General features: G+C 49.4%; 1 protein-coding gene across 1 annotated transcript in view; it reads left to right on the top strand.

Annotated features, from left to right (window-relative positions):
• The window catches only part of LOC135393033 (phospholipid-transporting ATPase ABCA3-like), a 241,869-nt gene that overhangs the window by 162,226 nt on the left and 57,510 nt on the right, over nucleotides 1-22,133 (top strand). The window contains exon 20 of the mRNA XM_064623623.1: nucleotides 7,842-8,329. Within this exon, the coding sequence (XP_064479693.1) occupies nucleotides 7,842-8,329 (488 nt within the window). The remainder of the gene's footprint in view (nucleotides 1-7,841; nucleotides 8,330-22,133) is intronic.

The raw sequence follows: 22,133 nt of genomic DNA, 5'->3' as shown, positions 1-22,133 counted from the left end.
CGATTGTTTACCGGCGTCGGCTGCGACTGTTTCCCGTCGGCACATTACGGGGGTTTGGTCTCTGCTGCGGACAGTCCCGACGAAAGTGGTCAGGGCTGCCGCACGTCCAACAGCCGGCGTGCATTCTGCGTTGTTGCCGCGGAACATGCCGTTGCTCCTGCGGCCTCCTTGGGGTTTCGCCAGCTAAATAGCCGGGTTGACCATGATTATGGGACAGTACGGGTCTGCCAAGGCTTGTTCCTGCAGGGATCGCGATCCCGTTCATAACGGAAGGGATCAGGTGCTTGGCGTGATGGCTCCGCATAATAATTGCGGTTGTGCTCATCCAGTCCCACGGCAGGTGGGCGCTCAACCGAGGCTGCTCCCGCTGACCACGCACAACGCGGTTCTAACGCCAATTCAGGCGGCGGCGGGGGCCGATACTCGAGTTCTGCTAAGAGGTCGCCTTCAATTGTGCGAGCCTCTTGCGCCAGCGCTTCAAGGCTATTAAAGCTATGGGCTGGAAGATAGGGCCGGTAGCGAGGATGACACTGACGGATAACCCGTGCCACACGCTGCTCCTCTGTAGCAGTAGGTTCAGCTCTGCTATACAGGTCTTGCAAGGCCAGAACGAATTCTGCTAAGGTCTCATCTGGGTGCTGAGTACGCTTTTGCAGCTCCTCCAGGATACGATATGCGTAATCCGGGGGAAGAAATTCTCTCTTCAGGACTTTCAGAAGCGGTTTCCGCTTCTGAAAGTCCTGAACTGACGTAAACCTCGACGGCAGCCGAAGCCAGCGAGCGGCGTCTCCGATCAAAGCAACCTGTAGGATGCGTTGTATCAGGACCTCATCTGAGATTCCCATACCAGTCTGATAGGCTGTAAGGTCATCCAAGAAGTCTGCAAACCGACTTTTTATCGGTGTACCCTGAGAAGGTAGGGACTGGTAAATTCAGTCGCAGGGGCGCTTGTGCCTGCATCCGGCATCAAGGCGCTGTGCCACCAACGAACATAACTCCGCCATGCGTGACAAGAGTTCTGTCGTTATAGCGGAGTCCAACTGCGGCACTGCAGGTACCGTAGTTAACGTACCTTGGTATGGAGGCACTGCATGTACGTCTTTGTCCCCGGCTGGTCCTTTCTCTCCGAAGGCGCCGAGGTTTTGGATACCAGCGTCTCCTCCGAACAGGACCGCTGCAGTACAAGGCCTTTCTTTCCGCTCCGGAGGTCGTATCGGCCTGGTGGCGAATGGTGCATTGGCTCCGGGGCTCGGGCACCGAGTGGGAGCTCTAAAACACTCAAATACAAGCAAACGCACTCAAACAAACAAAAACGCTAGCTAAAAAAAATATGACACACCGGAAAAAGAACACAAAGAAACCGGTGGAGTCCTGAATGAAAGAAAAGAAAAGGAATAAACGTACAAAACAAAAAAACGCGTGCTGCGTCCTCCCCGCTGTCGAACGGACGAACTGTGACCCCAAACGTTGTGCGCCAGTTGTGGTAACCCGTGTTTCCACAACCTCGGGGCATCAGTCCGTCCGCTCCGTCGCCGAGGAAGACACAGCAAGCAAAAGGTTCAAACAACAAACAAGGATTTATTGCATACCTTTGAACAGACAAGCCACCCACACCGCCAGTCGCGGAAGCCAGGAAGATAAGGCCCTCCCGTCTGCACTGTTGTGCTTTTATCTAACTCCCGCCACGCCCCTCTCCCACGTCGCTCACACGTTCGCCACCTAGTCGCGAATAAACAAAACGAAAGAAAGAGATGCCTACAAGCCATGTTGAGAACTCCCCAACGCCGGAAATGGTGCAAGGGTACGAGACTGCGGCAGACTCAAACTTATTCAATAATATTTCGAGTGGTTGGTAAACATTATAACTAGTGAGAAAGTGCACCTATTGGACATGAAGGTGTACATTTGACCTTTTAGTGCGCTTAAACAAAGTTCACAGGACGGTTACGGTTGCGTAACGCGAATTTCAGCGAAATCTGTTGAGGGTGAATGTTTACACTTCTATTGCTGATGTATGAACATTAGCATGACACACTACATTAGAATGACGAGTACTACCTTGTAATCAGTGAGGTATGTGGTGATGTGGTCGATATCGTTGAGGAGGTCTCGGTTTTGGAAGACCAAATCATTGCAGGTCTTTCTCAAGGTTTTTACGACCCGAGTTGCAACATCAGCGCTTCTTGTAGACCTGTAATAAGGTTGGTGTAGTATCGGCGATGGCATGTAGACTGTTAAGGCTGTACTGTTAACTGCAATGTTATAACTCGATGTTACACTGCGGTGGTGGCAAAGAACGTGGCCACGACGACGAGTTCACTCTCAAATTGCACCGCATCTTCGCAGTCAGCAAAGAGGTCTAGGGGTGAAGCGTTGACCGCATCTCGCATGTATATGGCCACTCCGGCGACGCGGTTCTTGCAGTGGCGTCGAGAGCCACAACTCTACCCAGAGCCGTTCACCTGCAACGGTTCGTTACGCTCCATCCAAGTTTCTGATAAACACAGGATGGAACAGGGCGCGATGACGTGGCCGTGGTGAATGTCACGTGCGTGGGCTCCTAAAGACCGAACATTGAGTGTGGCGACGGAGAGTGAATGCGGTTGTCGTAGCAGTGCATGCACCGTGAAATGACGATGCCGATTCGATGGGCTTGTACCCTTGGAAATCGTCGGTCAGTACTCGGTCGACGTTAAGCTTCCCGCGATGGAAGTGGAAGTCTCCTTTCGAATTTACTAGGTACAGAGCAGCGATGTCCGTGGCTCGAGACTGTGCGACACAGACCAACTTCCGCAGATGGTTCTTGGCATACGCATGTACGACGTGTTCGTATGTAGCCTCCTGCCACTTGTGTGTCGCGATGACGCTTCCTTGCACCAGTGGGAACTGGGTCCTTCGCACCGACACCTTGGTCTTGCGGTCTATGATGCGCGTTACGTTGCATGACTCGATCGGTACGAGCGACGTAGCCTACCGCTGCTTGACCCAAAGTCCAAGCAGCAGGCAGCAAAGGCCAAGCAGTAGCACGATGGTCTTGCTTGACGGTCGCACTGAATGTGCTGTAGTTGCCCCACGGTATCGTTGACCAGTCTGTCGGCGACGTCTGTGCTTGGTGTGACCATGAAAGCCTTGCCGATGCCGAGCATGATGTCGCGAGAAAAGTTTCCAAGCTCTGTCTTTGACATGTTGTGAGCGCATTGCTCCACATCTTGCTTGACTAGGTCGCTGCGATGCCTGATGATGTTGTCGAGAGCCGGACCTATTCGATCCCGATGGCCGCCTTGACGTTGTACTCATCGTCGAACGCAGTTGGGGCAGAAGACTGCTGCATTCCATTCCATTCGTCAGGTTACAGTTCAGCACCGTCACCAATCTTGGTGAGTATGGTGGAGAATCATGCCTCTCTGACGTGCAACTTGCATTACTGGAAAGTCGGAGTGGTGTCGCCACGTTACCTATGTATTGATGACGCCACCCGTTTTAGTACGTTTAAATACTTGACCACGGACCACATAGTATGTAGTATGATCTTGCATGACGAACTAGCACTGTGAACGGGACAGAGAGAAGAGACATGTAGCCGTAGCACCTGTCCTGTCGTCTCTTCTCTCTGTCCCGTTCCGAGAGCTAGTTCGTCATGCAAGATCAACACCAACACGCCCGGTTTTTCACTTTGATGTCACGTAGTATGATATCCAATGGGCCAAATGGGTCGAGGTACTTGCAGGAATTGTTTGCAGGCGGGTGTCGATGCGTTGCATATGTGTCGACATCATGCTGACATCGTCTATGATGACACATTTGATGTGTCTGAATCAGGGTTGCCGAATGGGGCCAACCATTCCATTGCAATTCAATTCCGAGGAATGGACATTTGTGATAATTCCATTCCTTTCAATTCCTCGGAATGAAAATGTATGGTCAGTTCGCACTCCTGGAATGCCTTGGCAACCCTATTCCATTTCTTTAATTCAATCAATAAAAGAAAAAGGACCGGCAACCGTGCTGGCTAGCGCAGCACTGCTAGAGGAGACTGACCGTGATTACCCAGCACGGAAAAAGCACAACGACAAGGTTATTTCATGGTAGAAGGGGGCAGAAGCCACCGGGTTGAAACCAAAACTACCACCGGGGCACCCAGACCATTCCATCCCAATTCCATTCCTGCCAAACAATGCCAAATTCCATTCCGACCCTACGAGAGTTTCCGCCATTCCATTCCAATTCCATTCCAGGCTTTGATAAATCTGGAATGATTCTGGAATCATTCCAACTCCAGAGTAGCAACTCCGCAACCCTGGTCTGAATGCACACCGGAAGGTGTTCAGTTCGCTGTCACGTAGTCCTCCGTCGGACTTGACACTGAGTTGGAACAGTGCGTGGACGGTTACACTGCCGAGAGTAACCGCCGCCTTGCCTGTGGTGGCACATGCCACGTAAGAGTAGACCTCGGTCGCTCCTGTAGTGTTACAGTACCTGTTGCAGATGAAATCAAACCACTCCGGAAAAACGTTCTTACACCATGGTTCGAACCTGGACATTCTGATATCCGAACACATATGCTACCGCTCCACCACGACAGCAGGCTAGGTAAGAAACGAGAAATTAGCCGAGGCGAGCTACAAACATGGTCACGCGTGCTTTCTCAGACTCCGACGGTTGTGTTCGCAGACGGTAGCAGGTAGTTGCGGTGGTTTTTAGATGCTTTTGATGGTCGATTTATATTGTGGCGAACTCCCGTAAACGCCTGTGAACACTGAATGGCTGATCCAGCTGATCATCTCATGAAAGGGAATCCCACGCCTCAAAAGGACTCAGAAATCGTACGTGAGGAAGTCTGCACTCCTTCTTCCGGTGTGTCCCGCAGGTAAAAGGTAAGGCTAGTTTGGTTACGATTTGTTACTAAAGGAAGTAATGCAGGTTTATGGTGTGACGTGTATTACAACATTTACGAGTCACTCTGTAACGTTAGAGGCGTTTCATAGTGCGTTGCGGTACCGCAACCTGTACATTTCGGATATGCCGCTAATTCAATTATATGTGCTGATTACACAAGTTGCCCCTCATGTCCCAGCTATTCTGTCAATGTGATCTACGAACGTTTGTGATACGTGCGATTTGGTGTTCAAATAGAAAATCAACATGGTTTGCCTATTCATAGACAGTACTGTAATTTTTGTCCAGAGTTATGCGTGATCAATAAAGTATTTTTATTTTATTTCTTTAGTGCTCCCGTGGCCATCGGCGACAACGACACACCTTACTCACCTGCACATATTGAATGTGCGGGCTGCGGTTAGTTTGAACTGCTCTTGAGTTTTGCAACACCTAGAGGTCCAGTGGAGCCTGGTACAAGCCATGTGTATATATGTATAGTGTGACTTTTTCGAAACAATTGATAAAGACAAATAAATTTGCTCTATCAACTGCCATCGCTTTTCGTTCCTCTACTTTGGGGCAACACGTTACTTGGCAAGCGCCGAAGGAAAACAGACTATAAGCTGGCGGAGTGAGAGCAGACGACCACAGAGGAGAAGTAAGGAGAACCAACTCTGACGAGCCGCCGTTGAGAAAGCGTGGTCCTTATTCCTCGAGTCTAAATGTGGCCTCGGCGCGGCGCTCGCGCTCCGTCAGGTACTTGCTCCTCTGAAATAAGGTTGCTGTAATGCACTCTTTCAGATGTACTTCTGTGTCCAGTGCAAGCAGAAAAAAATACTTTGATAAGAATACACGCTTGTCGTGTATCAAGGAACGATCCCTCCGTGAATTTTCCGCCTACGGTTTTTGTTAGTGCAAAGCGAGAAGCTTTTATTTTAGAATGCAAGAAAGCCACCGTGAAGGGGCTCCGCGTTGGCTGGACGGCTTGAATGTCTCCGTAAGCGTGGTGCTCTAGCAGTCAAGAAGCTTTTCTCTTTTTTGTTTTTTATTTGCGATAAAACACGACAACCGAAGAAGCACAAACGTTGTTGTCCGACATCGTACAGAATGGTACGCGTATTTACATAACCGCCGACGCACGACCACGAGATGTACATTGATGAATGGTTTGCATTGATCACTATTAGTTCCCAGGAAAACCTCGCAGCGTAGGGTAATGATGTCATTGGGCTAGTTAATCCACATTTGCATTCTAGCTGTTGCACGAGAGCTTTGTCGCACGCGTTTCTACTAGCCACTTCGTATGCACAACGCTTTGGGAAACAGGAGCCTTTTGTTGTAATTGTGAAGCATCCGCTGGGATAGAGAGTTACATTTCGCATGCCACCATACACGAATTTAATACCAAGGTACCAGAACGCACTTCTGTCAGATTCAGTGCATGCACTTCTTGTTTCTCGAAGACTATTTTCATCTTGGTGCACCGGGGGGGATCCCATATCCACTGGAATTAGGGCTTTTTAGCTTTTCTGGCAGGTATATATTGGTGGTGTTGCAGTATTGTCCCTTTTTTGGGGGGGTGGTGGTGGTAAAATCCCCGGTGCAACGCTTTGAGCAGCATGTTTGTGCAGAAGTAACTTGAAATTGAACAGCAAAGCGATAGTGTATAATGTAGAAGTAAGTGTTGTACAGGATTTCGCTGGTCACACAAACTGGACATCCGGTGGACCTGGCTGCTGCACCATCGTTCAGGATATGAGTCTTGTAGAGGATCAGTGCCTGTTGGCGATTGTCATCTGCCATCTCACTGACGTTATCGCTAGAAAAGTCACTGTTAAGTAGTTCCCTTTGACGCAGCTGGTCAATGTGGTAGGAGCGTTGGCTTCCCGTCTTGAGTCGTACTGCGCTACTTTGGCTGTGATGATACTAGGAGCCCACAGGGCCTCCAACCAGACTTGTGCCCGTTAACAAAAAATAGGAACTAAATACCGTTACCCGTTACTTCAGAAAGTAACTAAATACGTTACTCGTTACCAGCATACAAAAGTAACGAATTCTCGTTACTCACAGGTAACGAGCTACTTTTTCGTTACCGCTGCATAGTTAAAGGAGCCAACAAACATGCCGTCACTTGCCTTCAACTCATTATTATAGAGAAATTGCACTTCACAAGAAGCTGATACTCGAAATTTACATCAGTGATCTTCGTTCTCTTTCGTGTGATGACATCTGCTGCCGACGTGGGGGTGATCGGAGGTTATGAAAATACAAGAAAAGACACCGGTTTTCGTGCCACCGATCACCAACGGTTCCCAAAAACAGACAAGGGGCTGCGTCATAATTTAGGGCTCTCAAAAGCTTAGCAAAGACAACAAAAGGCTAGAAGTCGAAACGCGTTTTTTATAGCCATAGCACAATTGGTACCCATCCTTGGGAAGGAGTGATGGTCGGAGATTACGGAAACAAGATAAAATACAAGGGCTTTCGTTTAAGACGATTCAGCACGTCAGCAACACATCCAACGAGAGACTGCAATAATACTTCACACGTGGATGTGGGTCACGCCGGTCCACGCATTGCGCCACACGGAGTGCCGAGAAGGAGTGCCGGTGTGCTCCCCGGCGCTGAAGAAAAGGAACGAGTAACGTCAGTAACGAGTTACCAATTTTTGTAACTGATTCCGTTACTATTACCATTTTTAAAAAGTAACTGAATCGTTACTTCGCTACCAAAAAAGTAACCGTTACCAAGTAACGAGTTACTTCTAACGAGTTAGGCACAACTCTGCCTCCAACTCACTAGAAACGTCTAGGGACCACGTTGTTGCGAACATATGGCGTTGGTTCGTCGTCGCATACACGCCGTAGTCGTAGCTGTAACCGCCCGCTATGAATTCACATTAGCTACCGAAGCCAATTGTTGAATATTACCCTTTTCCTGAGTTCCTATTCTGGCCCTTTCAGACGAGAACACCACATCAGACAGCCTCCATTTGACCAGCCCGTTCAGCTTCGCAACCGATCTCAGTATAATTATGGAGATTATCTTCATGGCAATCGAGGCCATATGCCTGTTTACGTGGATTTGCATCTTGGACAGCGCCTGGAACTACGTCCCAAGTGCTCCGCCAAACGTAACACTTCCGGAGTCCAATGTGGAAGCTGAAAGGCAACTGGTCCACGGTCTCGTGGAGAAGAACAACTTTTCGGGTTATAGCCTTGTGGTTCACGGTCTTTACAAGTCTTACATGCCTTCTGTGCCAAATAGTTCATCGGGACTGTTGGCTGTCCGAGGGCTCAGCTTCACAGTGAAACCCGGTGAGTGCTTCGGGCTGCTGGGACAGAACGGAGCAGGAAAATCGACGACGTTTCGTATACTAACTGGAACGCTGAAGCCCACCAGCGGAGAAGCCTATGCTGGAACCCTGGTTATGAGCCAGAATGTTAGACAGGTTTGTATGACAGTTCTTCACACTGCATCTGTGCTCAGCGGTGGTAGTGCCCGTCAAGCGCGAACGTTCTATGCCGGATATCATGCTCCACTGTGCACCCAGATCCGTATCTCACTCACGACCTACTAGATTATAACGACCATGACATAATCTGCAACCCCTATGAGGAGCCCGTCCGCACGATCCGCTAGGGGCGCTACTCATCTGCCCGCGAGATCTACGTCATGATTGGACAATGGAAATTTGAATTGTGAACGCGCAGAAGCGGACGTACGACTACTGTAGCAGACGACAGCAACAGCTCCTACGAAAACGTCAAGAATGATTATGATAATCGATTTGAGAAAGAAACGTCTCTCGTGGGACATCTACCGCTTGTACAAAAATACTAAGGAAAGCTGAAGTACAAAGTATTACAGAAATTGAGGAAGCAATAGCCGGGCCGATGAGTAGCACCACCGCTAGTTTTCAAATGCGGCGCTGGGAAGGAGTGCCTAATACATGGTCGGTATAATCTAGTAGATCGTGATCTCACTTTTAGGCTGATTCAACTACTGCTTTGCGGTTGCACTCGCGTGTTACGTAAGGTTACGTAAGCTGACAGCGAATTACTACAACGGAACATGCTTCAGGATAGAACGAAGATACACGTAATACGTTGTACGCTGCCGTAAATGTGAATCAGCCTTTAGGGCTATCTCACATATTAGCGTAACTGCTTCCGTGGAAAGATGATGCTCCATCTATCCCATTGTGCGTCCGTGTATCTTCCTATACTGTTTCTGCACGAGCCGATAGTCCTTCATGGCCGAGTCTGATGTGTGGAACCCAAGCCACAATACGAGTGCACCGAATTTCTCGGCGCGGACGGTTCGAGAAAAAAAGAAAACACGCAAAAAGTGTATGTGTGAAATGTGTGAACAGCACCATAGACATTATTGGGTCCCTCTGCTATCAGTTACGAAAAACGTATGTATGATAGCGAAGAAGGCAACTGGAGGAACTCGAAAATTAACGGGAAAGACTAGAGCAGGACGAAGCGAGTGCGACGGACCGAGAAGTAGGGATAACTTTTCGGAACGCAACGGAACAACAAAGAAGGTACAGTTTTGGACAGGTCTATCGACGGAAACAAGCTACCAGAACGAGGCTAGAGGGGCGACACCCCGGTATATAAGGGGTAAGTCCTGCGACGAACCCGTCAGAGGAAAGAACGGTTGGTTCAATCACACGCTGATGTGTGGTAGCGATCACAAATCATTCAGGAGGAATTCATGGTAACCCGTTTATTGTGGTATCGTGGTAACCGAAAATTAATGGTTTGGAATCAGTGAAATTAGCATCACATGTCACTGAGTATGTTGCATGATTGCAAAGTTTGGAAGCAGTTTATACAGGGTGTTTCATTTTAGTTGAACGCCAGCTTTGAAAAGAACAACTTGCACACAAGCACTTGAACAAGACCGTCTGCATAACGTTACCATCCCAATCAGCATATTCTTGTTTCCTAAGTAATTAAAATTGGTTCTTTAACTGTTTATTTATTAGGATTACATAAAAGTGTTCGATAGTGAAGTTGCGGACGCTGATGCGTTGGACGCGTTGCTGACGCGGTGGATAGGAATGACCTTTGCTAGCTTCCAGTGTGCAGGCAGGGTCCCTTCGTTTAATGATTGAATAAATATGCAGGCCAAAATGATGCTCAGGATGTTCTTTGTACCCCAGAGGATTTTAGCATTAATGGAGTCTGCCCCACCGCTCGTGGAAAGTTTTAAAGAGTCAATAACCTTAGTAATTCCGTTGTGCGTGATGGTTATGCTGGTCATAGGAGCATAGTCATTCGGCGACATGCTGGGATGGATATCTGAGCAAGGTGTGCAAAAAACTGACGAGAAAAAGTTAGCAAAAGCGGAGGCACAATGCTCGGTGGAATGAAAACCCACTGCTTCGTTTTTAAGGCTAATTGAGCTTTCTTTTGGGAGGTTTCAAACAATTCCGAAATTTCCTGTGGTTGTTTACTAGTAAAGAAGGCAAATCAATGTTAAAGTATTTATGCCTTGCGAGCTTTAATTCTGATGTATATTCACGGTTGGCTTCCGAGTATTTAGACCAAGCTTGAGTAGTTTTACGTTGTCTAGCAGTTCTAAACAGGCGTTTTTTCTTGTTTAGCAGTTTGCCGAGACGTTTTGTGAACCAAGGTGCATGAGAGAAAGACTTAATGCGGAGTTTGGGCACGTATAACTCCTCGAGGTGACGAAGTGCATCCCTGACAAAGCCCAGTTTTCCTCAACTGAGCGAGATGTGTACTGATTAAAGAAACATGTGTTGTACAGGGAAGTCAGGCCGCTGTTTATAGCGGAAAAGTTGACTCTGTTATAGGCACTAATTAGTTTAGTGCTGTGTTTACTTGACAGGGGGCGATGAGAAGATATATTACATATAATTGCTTTGTGGTCGCTAAGGCCATCGAATACTGATAACTGAGATGTATGATCAGGGTGTGTTGTTAACACAAGGTCCACAAGGGATTCAGAGTTTGATGCAACTCTGGTGGGGTCCTCGACCATTTGTGACAGATAAAAGGTTTGGTATACTTCAACGATGTCTCGTGATTCGCTGATGAGGTAATGACCGTTACCAAGTAAGGCGGGTCCAGTCAATGGAAGGGTAGTTGAAGTCTCCATTTAAGCAAATGCGGTGTGACCGAAACCTAGCCCTGACTTTTGTCAACATTGACTGTAAGGCGACAGGAAAACTTTTCGGTTCAGAACCTGGAGGACCATAACAAACCGATAAGCACTGGGGGAAAAACGTTATCTAGCGTGATCCATATGGCTTCCAACGAGGAAGAAATGTCAAGGAGTGACGGGAAAAGGTTCTTTTTACACATACCATGGCGCCTCCTCCTCGCTGAGACGCCCTATCTCTGCAAAATATGTGGTAACCCTGGGGTGGTCTGGACAGCTCATTGTCGGAGATAGCAGAGGACAACCAGGTTTCAGTTAATGATAATACGTCGGAAAACGTGGTGTGAACACGGGCTTGTAGGTGGTCAAGCTTTGGTACTATACTACTTATGTTAGTGTAGAGCACTGATATGGAAGGACTAGGTGGACCTGGTTGGGACGGTAAGATTGAATGGGGCGGTGAGAGAGGAGCTTCAGGTGAACTTTCCGGGGCTAGTTCTAGGAGTTCTTTTACAGTGTTAGACTGAGGCTCGAACACAAATGTCCTGCTCCCAATCAGTAAACTATCATGACGCAGTTTAAATGGGCATGATTGTGACTTTCCATATTCAATGAGGGGGCGGCGAGCTAAGCGAGTGGCTGCCGAAAAGTAATTTGCGATTTTTAATGACAAGCCTTTGAGCTTGGAGGCACAAGAGACGACTTGATCATTTAGTTTAAAAGAGCAGAACTTTGCAATAATAGGGCGGGGGCTGGTGTTGTTGAATTTTCCTACGCGATGAACACGCTCGAAGTCTGGAGGGTTGCACGTGATGCCGAGCTTATTACGACAGGTTTCGATCACCTTTGACTCACTTGCTGTCCATGGCTCGTTGAGGGTGTCGGGTATGCCATAAAATACAGCATTCGATCGGCGAGATCTTTCTTATAGGTCGTTAATGCGGGCAGTAAGTGACTCAACACGGACAACAGTACTCGAACAGGAGCAACGAATGTCAGAAAGGTCGGCTTGGATAGTGTCAACAAGAGTTGACTGGGTGGTTTTCATGGCTGCGATCTCGCACTCAACGGTTGTCAGTTTACTGGAAAGTCCTGAGATAGCTTTATCTGTGTTTTTTTTTTATTGGATTGCAAGGACTTCACGTCAGTCATCAGTGTATCTACGTTTTTGCTCAGATTTGTTAACTGTCAAGCGTGCGTGACAGTTCTTCCTGCGCTTTGGTCATAGGGCCTAGGTTCAATTCTACGTCCCCACTCTGCATGAGTAACCGTGCTAGGTAGGCTATACATTCTAAGCACCTCGAAAAATATGCACGGTGTGGGAAGGGCAGCAGCACAAGACATACAACATTATTGCGGTAGCAGGTAACGCACGTGCTCACCTGTAACGTAGCGAGAAGACGGTAAGGAAACATGGTATGGCTGATGTCACCGTTCCCACTGGCGAAGAAGATGTGGAGACAGTCTTTAGTAGAAAACGGTTGCGTTGACGTCATCGTTGTTTCGATGTTCTTCGGTAGCTGATTGGAGGACGACACGATGCAGATAGCCAGCTCGTATGGCAAGGTGCCTTGGCTATCTTCATTTCCAGAGACAGGGCCCTTGTACTCGAGGCATTGTTGAACCGACGGCGGTGAATGGGGGCCAGAAGAAACATTCAGGACGCTTCGATGCACGTGTGAATAGAGCAGCAGCTGTAACATAGCGAGAAGACGGTAAGGAAACATGGTATGGCTGCAGACACCGTTCCCACTGGCGAGTATGATGTGGAGACAGTCTCGAGGAGGCACACTCGAGGCATTGTTGAACCGACGGCGGTGAATCGGGGCCAGAAGAAACATTCAGGACGTTTCGATGCACGCGTGAAAAGAGCAGCAGCTGTAACATAGCGAGAAGACGGTAAGGAAACATGGTATGGCTGCTGACACCGTTCCCACTGGCGCAGATGATGTGGAGACAGTCTCGAGGAGGCACACTCGAGGCATTGTTGAACCGACGGCGGTGAATCGGGGCCAGAAGAAACATTCAGGACGTTTCGATGCACGCGTGAATAGAGCAGCAGCTGTAACATAGCGAGAAGACGGTAAGGAAACATGGTATGGCTGCTGACACCGTTTCCACTGGCGCAGATGATGTGGAGACAGTCTCGAGGAGGCACACTCGAGGCATTGTTGAACCGACGGCGGTGAATCGGGGCCAGAAGAAACATTCAGGACGTTTCGATGCACGTGTGAATAGAGCAGCAGCTGTAACATAGCGAGAAGACGGTAAGGAAACATGGTATGGCTGCAGACACCGTTCCCACTGGCGAGTATGATGTGGAGACAGTCTCGAGGAGGCACACTCGAGGCATTGTTGAACCGACGGCGGTGAATCGGGGCCAGAAGAAACATTCAGGATGTTTCGATGCACGTGTGAATAGAGCAGCAGCTGTAACATAGCGAGAAGACGGTAAGGAAACATAGTATGGCTGCTGACACCGTTCCCACTGGCGCAGATGATGTGGAGACAGTCTCGAGGAGGCACACTCGAGGCATTGTTGAACCGACTGCGGTGAATCGGGGCCAGAAGAAACATTCAGGACGTTTCGATGCACGTGTGAATAGAGCAGCAGCTGTAACATAGCGAGAAGACGGTAAGGAAACATGGTATGGCTGCTGACACCGTTCCCACTGGCGCAGATGATGTGGAGACAGTCTCGAGGAGGCACACTCGAGGCATTGTTGAACGGACGGCGGTGAATCGGGGCCAGAAGAAACATTCAGGACGTTTCGATGCACGTGTGAATAGAGCAGCAGCTGTAACATAGCGAGAAGACGGTAAGGAAACATAGTATGGCTGCTGACACCGTTCCCACTGGCGCAGATGATGTGGAGACAGTCTCGAGGAGGCACACTCGAGGCATTGTTGAACCGACGGCGGTGAATCGGGGCCAGAAGAAACATTCAGGACGTTTCGATGCACGTGTGAATAGAGCAGCAGCTGTAACATAGCGAGAAGACGGTAAGGAAACATAGTATGGCTGCTGACACCGTTCCCACTGGCGCAGATGATGTGGAGACAGTCTCGAGGAGGCACACTCGAGGCATTGTTGAACCGACGGCGGTGAATCGGGGCCAGAAGAAACATTCAGGACGTTTCGATGCACGTGTGAATAGAGCAGCAGCTGTAACATAGCGAGAAGACGGTAAGGAAACATGGTATGGCTGCTGACACCGTTCCCACTGGCGCAGATGATGTGGAGACAGTCTCGAGGAGGCACACTCGAGGCATTGTTGAACCGACGGCGGTGAATCGGGGCCAGAAGAAACATTCAGGACGTTTCGATGCACGTGTGAATAGAGCAGCAGCTGTAACATAGCGAGAAGACGGTAAGGAAACATGGTATGGCTGCTGACACCGTTCCCACTGGCGCAGATGATGTGGAGACAGTCTCGAGGAGGCACACTCGAGGCATTGTTGAACCGACGGCGGTGAATCGGGGCCAGAAGAAACATTCAGGACGTTTCGATGCACGTGTGAATAGAGCAGCAGCTGTAACATAGCGAGAAGACGGTAAGGAAACATGGTATGGCTGCTGACACCGTTCCCACTGGCGCAGATGATGTGGAGACAGTCTCGAGGAGGCACACTCGAGGCATTGTTGAACCGACGGCGGTGAATCGGGGCCAGAAAAAACATTCAGGACGTTTCGATGCACGTGTGAATAGAGCAGCAGCTGTAACATAGCGAGAAGACGGTAAGGAAACATGGTATGGCTGCTGACACCGTTCCCACTGGCGCAGATGATGTGGAGACAGTCTCGAGGAGGCACACTCGAGGCATTGTTGAACCGACGGCGGTGAATCGGGGCCAGAAGAAACATTCAGGACGTTTCGATGCACGTGTGAATAGAGCAGCAGCTGTAACATAGCGAGAAGACGGTAAGGAAACATGGTATGGCTGCTGACACCGTTCCCACTGGCGCCGATGATGTGGAGACAGTCTCGAGGAGGCACGCTCGAGGCATTGTTGAACATACGGCGGTGAATCGGGGCCAGAAGAAACATTCAGGACGTTTCGATGCACGTGTGAATAGAGCAGCAGCTGTAACATAGCGAGAAGACGGTAAGGAAACATGGTATGGCTGCTGACACCGTTCCCACTGGCGCAGATGATGTGGAGACAGTCTCGAGGAGGCACACTCGAGGCATTGTTGAACCGACGGCGGTGAATCGGGGCCAGAAGAAACATTCAGGACGTTTCGATGCACGTGTGAATAGAGCAGCAGCTGTAACATAGCGAGAAGACGGTAAGGAAACATGGTATGGCTGCTGACACCGTTCCCACTGGCGCAGATGATGTGGAGACAGTCTCGAGGAGGCACACTCGAGGCATTGTTGAACCGACGGCGGTGAATCGGGGCCAGAAGAAACATTCAGGACGTTTCGATGCACGTGTGAATAGAGCAGCAGCTGTAACATAGCGAGAAGACGGTAAGGAAACATAGTATGGCTGCTGACACCGTTCCCACTGGCGCATATGATGTGGAGACAGTCTCGAGGAGGCACACTCGAGGCATTGTTGAACCGACGGCGGTGAATCGGGGCCAGAAGAAACATTCAGGACGTTTCGATGCACGTGTGAATAGAGCAGCAGCTGTAACATAGCGAGAAGACGGTAAGGAAACATGGTATGGCTGCTGACACCGTTCCCACTGGCGCAGATGATGTGGAGACAGTCTCGAGGAGGCACACTCGAGGCATTGTTGAACCGACGGCGGTGAATCGGGGCCAGAAGAAACATTCAGGACGTTTCGATGCACGTGTGAATAGAGCAGCAGCTGTAACATAGCGAGAAGACGGTAAGGAAACATGGTATGGCTGCTGACACCGTTCCCACTGGCGCAGATGATGTGGAGACAGTCTCGAGGAGGCACACTCGAGGCATTGTTGAACCGACGGCGGTGAATCGGGGCCAGAAAAAACATTCAGGACGTTTCGATGCACGTGTGAATAGAGCAGCAGCTGTAACATAGCGAGAAGACGGTAAGGAAACATGGTATGGCTGCTGACACCGTTCCCACTGGCGCAGATGATGTGGAGACAGTCTCGAGGAGGCACACTCGAGGCATTGTTGAACCGACGGCGGTGAATCGGGGCCAGAAGAAACATTCAGGACGTTTCGATGCACGTGTGAATAGAGCAGCAGCTGTAACATAGCGAGAAGGCGGTAAGGAAACATGGTATGGCTGCTGACACCGTTCCCACTGGCGCCGATGATGTGGAGACAGTCTCGAGGAGGCACGCTCGAGGCATTGTTGAACATACGGCGGTGAATCGGGGCCAGAAGAAACATTCAGGACGTTTCGATGCACGTGTGAATAGAGCAGCAGCTGTAACATAGCGAGAAGACGGTAAGGAAACATGGTATGGCTGCTGACACCGTTCCCACTGGCGCAGATGATGTGGAGACAGTCTCGAGGAGGCACACTCGAGGCATTGTTGAACCGACGGCGGTGAATCGGGGCCAGAAGAAACATTCAGGACGTTTCGATGCACGTGTGAATAGAGCAGCAGCTGTAACATAGCGAGAAGACGGTAAGGAAACATGGTATGGCTGCTGACACCGTTCCCACTGGCGCAGATGATGTGGAGACAGTCTCGAGGAGGCACACTCGAGGCATTGTTGAACCGACGGCGGTGAATCGGGGCCAGAAGAAACATTCAGGACGTTTCGATGCACGTGTGAATAGAGCAGCAGCTGTAACATAGCGAGAAGACGGTAAGGAAACATAGTATGGCTGCTGACACCGTTCCCACTGGCGCAGATGATGTGGAGACAGTCTCGAGGAGGCACACTCGAGGCATTGTTGAACCGACGGCGGTGAATCGGGGCCAGAAGAAACATTCAGGACGTTTCGATGCACGTGTGAATAGAGCAGCAGCTGTAACATAGCGAGAAGACGGTAAGGAAACATAGTATGGCTGCTGACACCGTTCCCACTGGCGCAGATGATGTGGAGACAGTCTCGAGGAGGCACACTCGAGGCATTGTTGAACCGACGGCGGTGAATCGGGGCCAGAAGAAACATTCAGGACGTTTCGATGCAGGTGTGAATAGAGCAGCAGCTGTAACATAGCGAGAAGACGGTAAGGAAACATAGTATGGCTGCTGACACCGTTCCCACTGGCGCAGATGATGTGGAGACAGTCTCGAGGAGGCACACTCGAGGCATTGTTGAACCGACGGCGGTGAATCGGGGCCAGAAGAAACATTCAGGACGTTTCGATGCACGTGTGAATAGAGCAGCAGCTGTAACATAGCGAGAAGACGGTAAGGAAACATAGTATGGCTGCTGACACCGTTCCCACTGGCGCAGATGATGTGGAGACAGTCTCGAGGAGGCACACTCGAGGCATTGTTGAACCGACGACGGTGAATCGGGGCCAGAAGAAACATTCAGGACGTTTCGATGCACGTGTGAATAGAGCAGCAGCTGTAACATAGCGAGAAGACGGTAAGGAAACATGGTATGGCTGCTGACACCGTTCCCACTGGCGCAGATGATGTGGAGACAGTCTCGAGGAGGCACACTCGAGGCATTGTTGAACCGACGGCGGTGAATCGGGGCCAGCAAAAACATTCAGGATGTTTCGATGCACGTGTGAATAGAGCAGCAGCTGTAACATAGCGAGAAGACGGTAAGGAAACATAGTATGGCTGCTGACACCGTTCCCACTGGCGCAGATGATGTGGAGACAGTCTCGAGGAGGCACACTCGAGGCATTGTTGAACCGACGGCGGTGAATCGGGGCCAGAAGAAACATTCAGGACGTTTCGATGCACGTGTGAATAGAGCAGCAGCTGTAACATAGCGAGAAGACGGTAAGGAAACATAGTATGGCTGCTGACACCGTTCCCACTGGCGCAGATGATGTGGAGACAGTCTCGAGGAGGCACACTCGAGGCATTGTTGAACCGACGGCGGTGAATCGGGGCCAGAAGAAACATTCAGGACGTTTCGATGCACGTGTGAATAGAGCAGCAGCTGTAACATAGCGAGAAGACGGTAAGGAAACATGGTATGGCTGCTGACACCGTTCCCACTGGCGCAGATGATGTGGAGACAGTCTCGAGGAGGCACACTCGAGGCATTGTTGAACCGACGGCGGTGAATCGGGGCCAGAAGAAACATTCAGGACGTTTCGATGCACGTGTGAATAGAGCAGCAGCTGTAACATAGCGAGAAGACGGTAAGGAAACATGGTATGGCTGCTGACACCGTTCCCACTGGCGCAGATGATGTGGAGACAGTCTCGAGGAGGCACACTCGAGGCATTGTTGAACCGACGGCGGTGAATCGGGGCCAGAAGAAACATTCAGGACGTTTCGATGCACGTGTGAATAGAGCAGCAGCTGTAACATAGCGAGAAGACGGTAAGGAAACATGGTATGGCTGCTGACACCGTTCCCACTGGCGCAGATGATGTGGAGACAGTCTCGAGGAGGCACACTCGAGGCATTGTTGAACCGACGGCGGTGAATCGGGGCCAGAAGAAACATTCAGGACGTTTCGATGCACGTGTGAATAGAGCAGCAGCTGTAACATAGCGAGAAGACGGTAAGGAAGCATGGTATGGCTGCTGACACCGTTCCCACTGGCGCAGATGATGTGGAGACAGTCTCGAGGAGGCACACTCGAGGCATTGTTGACCGACGGCGGTGAATCGGGGCCAGAAGAAACATTCAGGACGTTTCGATGCACGTGTGAATAGAGCAGCAGCTGTAACATAGCGAGAAGACGGTAAGGAAACATGGTATGGCTGCTGACACCGTTCCCACTGGCGCAGATGATGTGGAGACAGTCTCGAGGAGGCACACTCGAGGCATTGTTGAACGGACGGCGGTGAATCGGAGCCAGAAGAAACATTCAGGATGTTTCGATGCACGTGTGAATAGAGCAGCAGCTGTAACATAGCGAGAAGACGGTAAGGAAACATAGTATAGCTGCTGACACCGTTCCCACTGGCGCAGATGATGTGGAGACAGTCTCGAGGAGGCACACTCGAGGCATTGTTGAACCGACGGCGGTGAATCGGGGCTAGAAGAAACATTCAGGACTATGATAAGCGCCGCTATACACGCGACCAAAGGTGAGCCGAGACAGCGCGCTCATTTTAATTTTGATTCCTTATTAGCCCCGTGAAGGAACTGTGGCTATGAGCGGCGTACAGATGTGGACAGATGGGGAGAGGACAGCAGGAAGGAGTGGGGGACAAGGAGATTAGTATGGGTCCTGGGCCGACTTCAAAACCCCAGAGAAAACCTAAGACAGCACAGCCGGTGGTAGAATTCGAACCCACCGCCTCCCAGCCTCCAGCACGACCTTGGCTACCACCAACGAGCGGGACGTCTTAACCGCTCGGCCATGCCCTTGGTGCTCATTTTCTTGTGATTTTGGTTTCGTCACTGATCACCCTCTGTCATTTCGAAGCCAACCAAATATTCCTTACCTCCTTAAGCGAAAAGTCTGACCTCGGGCTTCCGATAGTGCTGCTGTATGGTCGCAGGGCTTGGTCTCGTACCTGGATGCCTGCTTTGAAATACGTTCACCGTTTTCTTTTTTTTATTATTGTCCCGTGCTGCACTTAAGGCCAGTACAATATTTGTTCGTTATCAGACTCCTTATTTGTTTATTATCACGCTCCTGCCCTATCGCCTAGCCTTAAGTGAGAGCGTGCGGTTTGGACTTACTTCTGACGCCGGATTTCGCACTACGTCTGTTCGTCTCTCATTGTGCCACGTCGGTCGTTGCTGGCTTGTCGCATAGTCGATGTATGCCGCTGGCGTCCCGTTGCCAAGTTGCGGTGGTGCTGCTGTTGACCCACGATCTTTGGCCGTAGGAACAGTGAGTCTTGGTCACTTCAGTAGGCTCTCGGCTATCGCTTTCCGCCCCGTCCGTCAATCTCGCTTCCACTCCCAAGGCAGATTGCCTTTTTGTCCTTCGCTTTCGCTTTTAAAGGCACCTTTCCTTTTTTCCCTCAACGGGGAATGGTGCTCCTACGACCTCGTTCAGTTGAGCAGCAAAACGACATTCTCCTTTGTGAACAGCCATACTAAAGGCCGCGGCAGTGACGATGACCTTCATTCCGTGTCATCGGGGTTCCAAGGCTTGCTCAAGGCTTATCCCACGGTGGGAAACCACGGCGTCAGAAGTCGCACAACACGCTCCAAACCAAGACACAGCAATAAAGCAGGGTCGGTAAACTATACGTTGACCTGACTGAAAACCTCTCATGCCCAAAACTGGTGTGCATAACAGGATGTTCAAAATGTAACAGCTGTATCGAAATGGGAGTCAAAAACCCAGTGGCGATTTAGCGCTAAATGCGAGAGAAATACGTTAGCCATTAAGCGCTCCTTCCCGTCCATACTTAACTTGCGGGTTTATACTTCCCGTCTATACTTGACTTCCGGTTCGTCACTTTCAATTACTACATGTAAGTCCATTTAATTAACCTTGAATTAGCCTCAACTACTACTTTCAATTACCCTGTAAATACCTTTTAATTACCGCAGGTAACAGCAGGCCACATGAGGTAATCTTGAATTTCATTTACTTACTTTTCTTGCTTTAATTACTCTCAATTTCTTTTTAATTGACGTTAATTACTTTAATTACATTTGAGTACCTCCGCGGTTACCTTCGGTAATCTTTAATTTCATTTAATGTTTCTCTTGATTACATATATCTTACATTCATTACTTTTAAACTGAACTTTATTGCTTTGCCTCTAATTAGCTTCAATTACTCTCACCTCTTACCATTACCTTCGACAACTTCAATTTCAAATAATTTACCTCCATTTACATTTACCCTCTAATTATACCGCAGTCTCAGTAAGGATTCACCATCGCATACACACACACATACATGCATTCAACAATATGTCTAGATATCAACTACCTTACCGTACACTTATGCATACATACAGCTTTTTCCATTTTGACAATCCTAACGGGAACGCATTAATAAAAGCGACACACGACAGCAGCATGCTCAACGCGCAAGCTGCACTGTTCAAACGTAATTTTGCCGTTTCCCTCTGAATCTTCTCTTTCATAAAAAAAAAAGAAGTCTGTACCGTCTTTCGTGTCCAGCTTATGGTTCAGCAGATATAAGATGTGCAATTCTGATGTCTTCAAAGCAGTTGGTGGAATGGTGCAGAATCGCTTGTCCGTTAAGTGGGCGCCAGAGGCCGCTACGATCAGGAGCACATTTCGCGTGACGGAGAAAGGTCACGTAGTATTTTTGGAAGTCCGCGCACCTTTTTTGGACACTCAAAAACACAACGCGTAACAGGTAGAGAATTGTATCCATTGGCATTCGTCACCATGTCAGCGCCCACAACTTCACTGTTGAACACCTTTATCCAATTCTAGTAATTAACAAGAAGTTAACAACAAGTTAGCGAATTACTTTTAATTAATTAATTATGAATTTCTTGTACGGCTGGTAGCATTATGCAGATGTTCTCGTTCCAGTCCGATGCGCCGTTGTCTGTATCTATATTTTTTTCAATATTGTTAGCGCGTTCCCGTAATCAATTGTTAAGATTCCTTTCTATGTTCATCAAGCCCTTCCGCGCGTGTGGTTACGTACGATTCTCTAAGCCAAGATTGTCTGTCTTGGTTGTATCAAAGGAAATGTGAGTTCATGTTCACTCCTTTGTGAGCATCAATTCGCTGAACTCGCTCGTAACGAAACAAGTCCGGAATGGCTTGTATGCACTCAGCTGTGACGGGCAAACGAAATTGTGATGTTGTGTCTAGCAGTTTTAAGACCAGATAGGTTTTGTCGTGCTTGTCATCCGATGTACTGCTCGCGACACGGTTGTCTGAAATCTCCAGCCTGTGGCGGAGCGGTCCCCTATCGGCGGTGTCGCGCTCGATGGAACTATACAAATACCGACTGTGAGTCGCTCACAGTCGCCACCTGTCGGGAGCAGTAACCCTCGGATACAAGGGTGTCGTCTGATAGCAAGAGAGTAAGAGAGAGGGATAGCGGCCTCCCCTAGGAGGCTGTATTGGTATGGTTCCTTCGTGTGCGACACCGCCGATATGGCACCGTTCAG

The sequence above is a fragment of the Ornithodoros turicata genome, chromosome 4 (genome assembly GCF_037126465.1).
Source record: "Ornithodoros turicata isolate Travis chromosome 4, ASM3712646v1, whole genome shotgun sequence".
Taxonomy (NCBI): domain Eukaryota; kingdom Metazoa; phylum Arthropoda; class Arachnida; order Ixodida; family Argasidae; genus Ornithodoros; species Ornithodoros turicata.
This window is presented reverse-complemented; position numbering and strand designations above follow the sequence as displayed.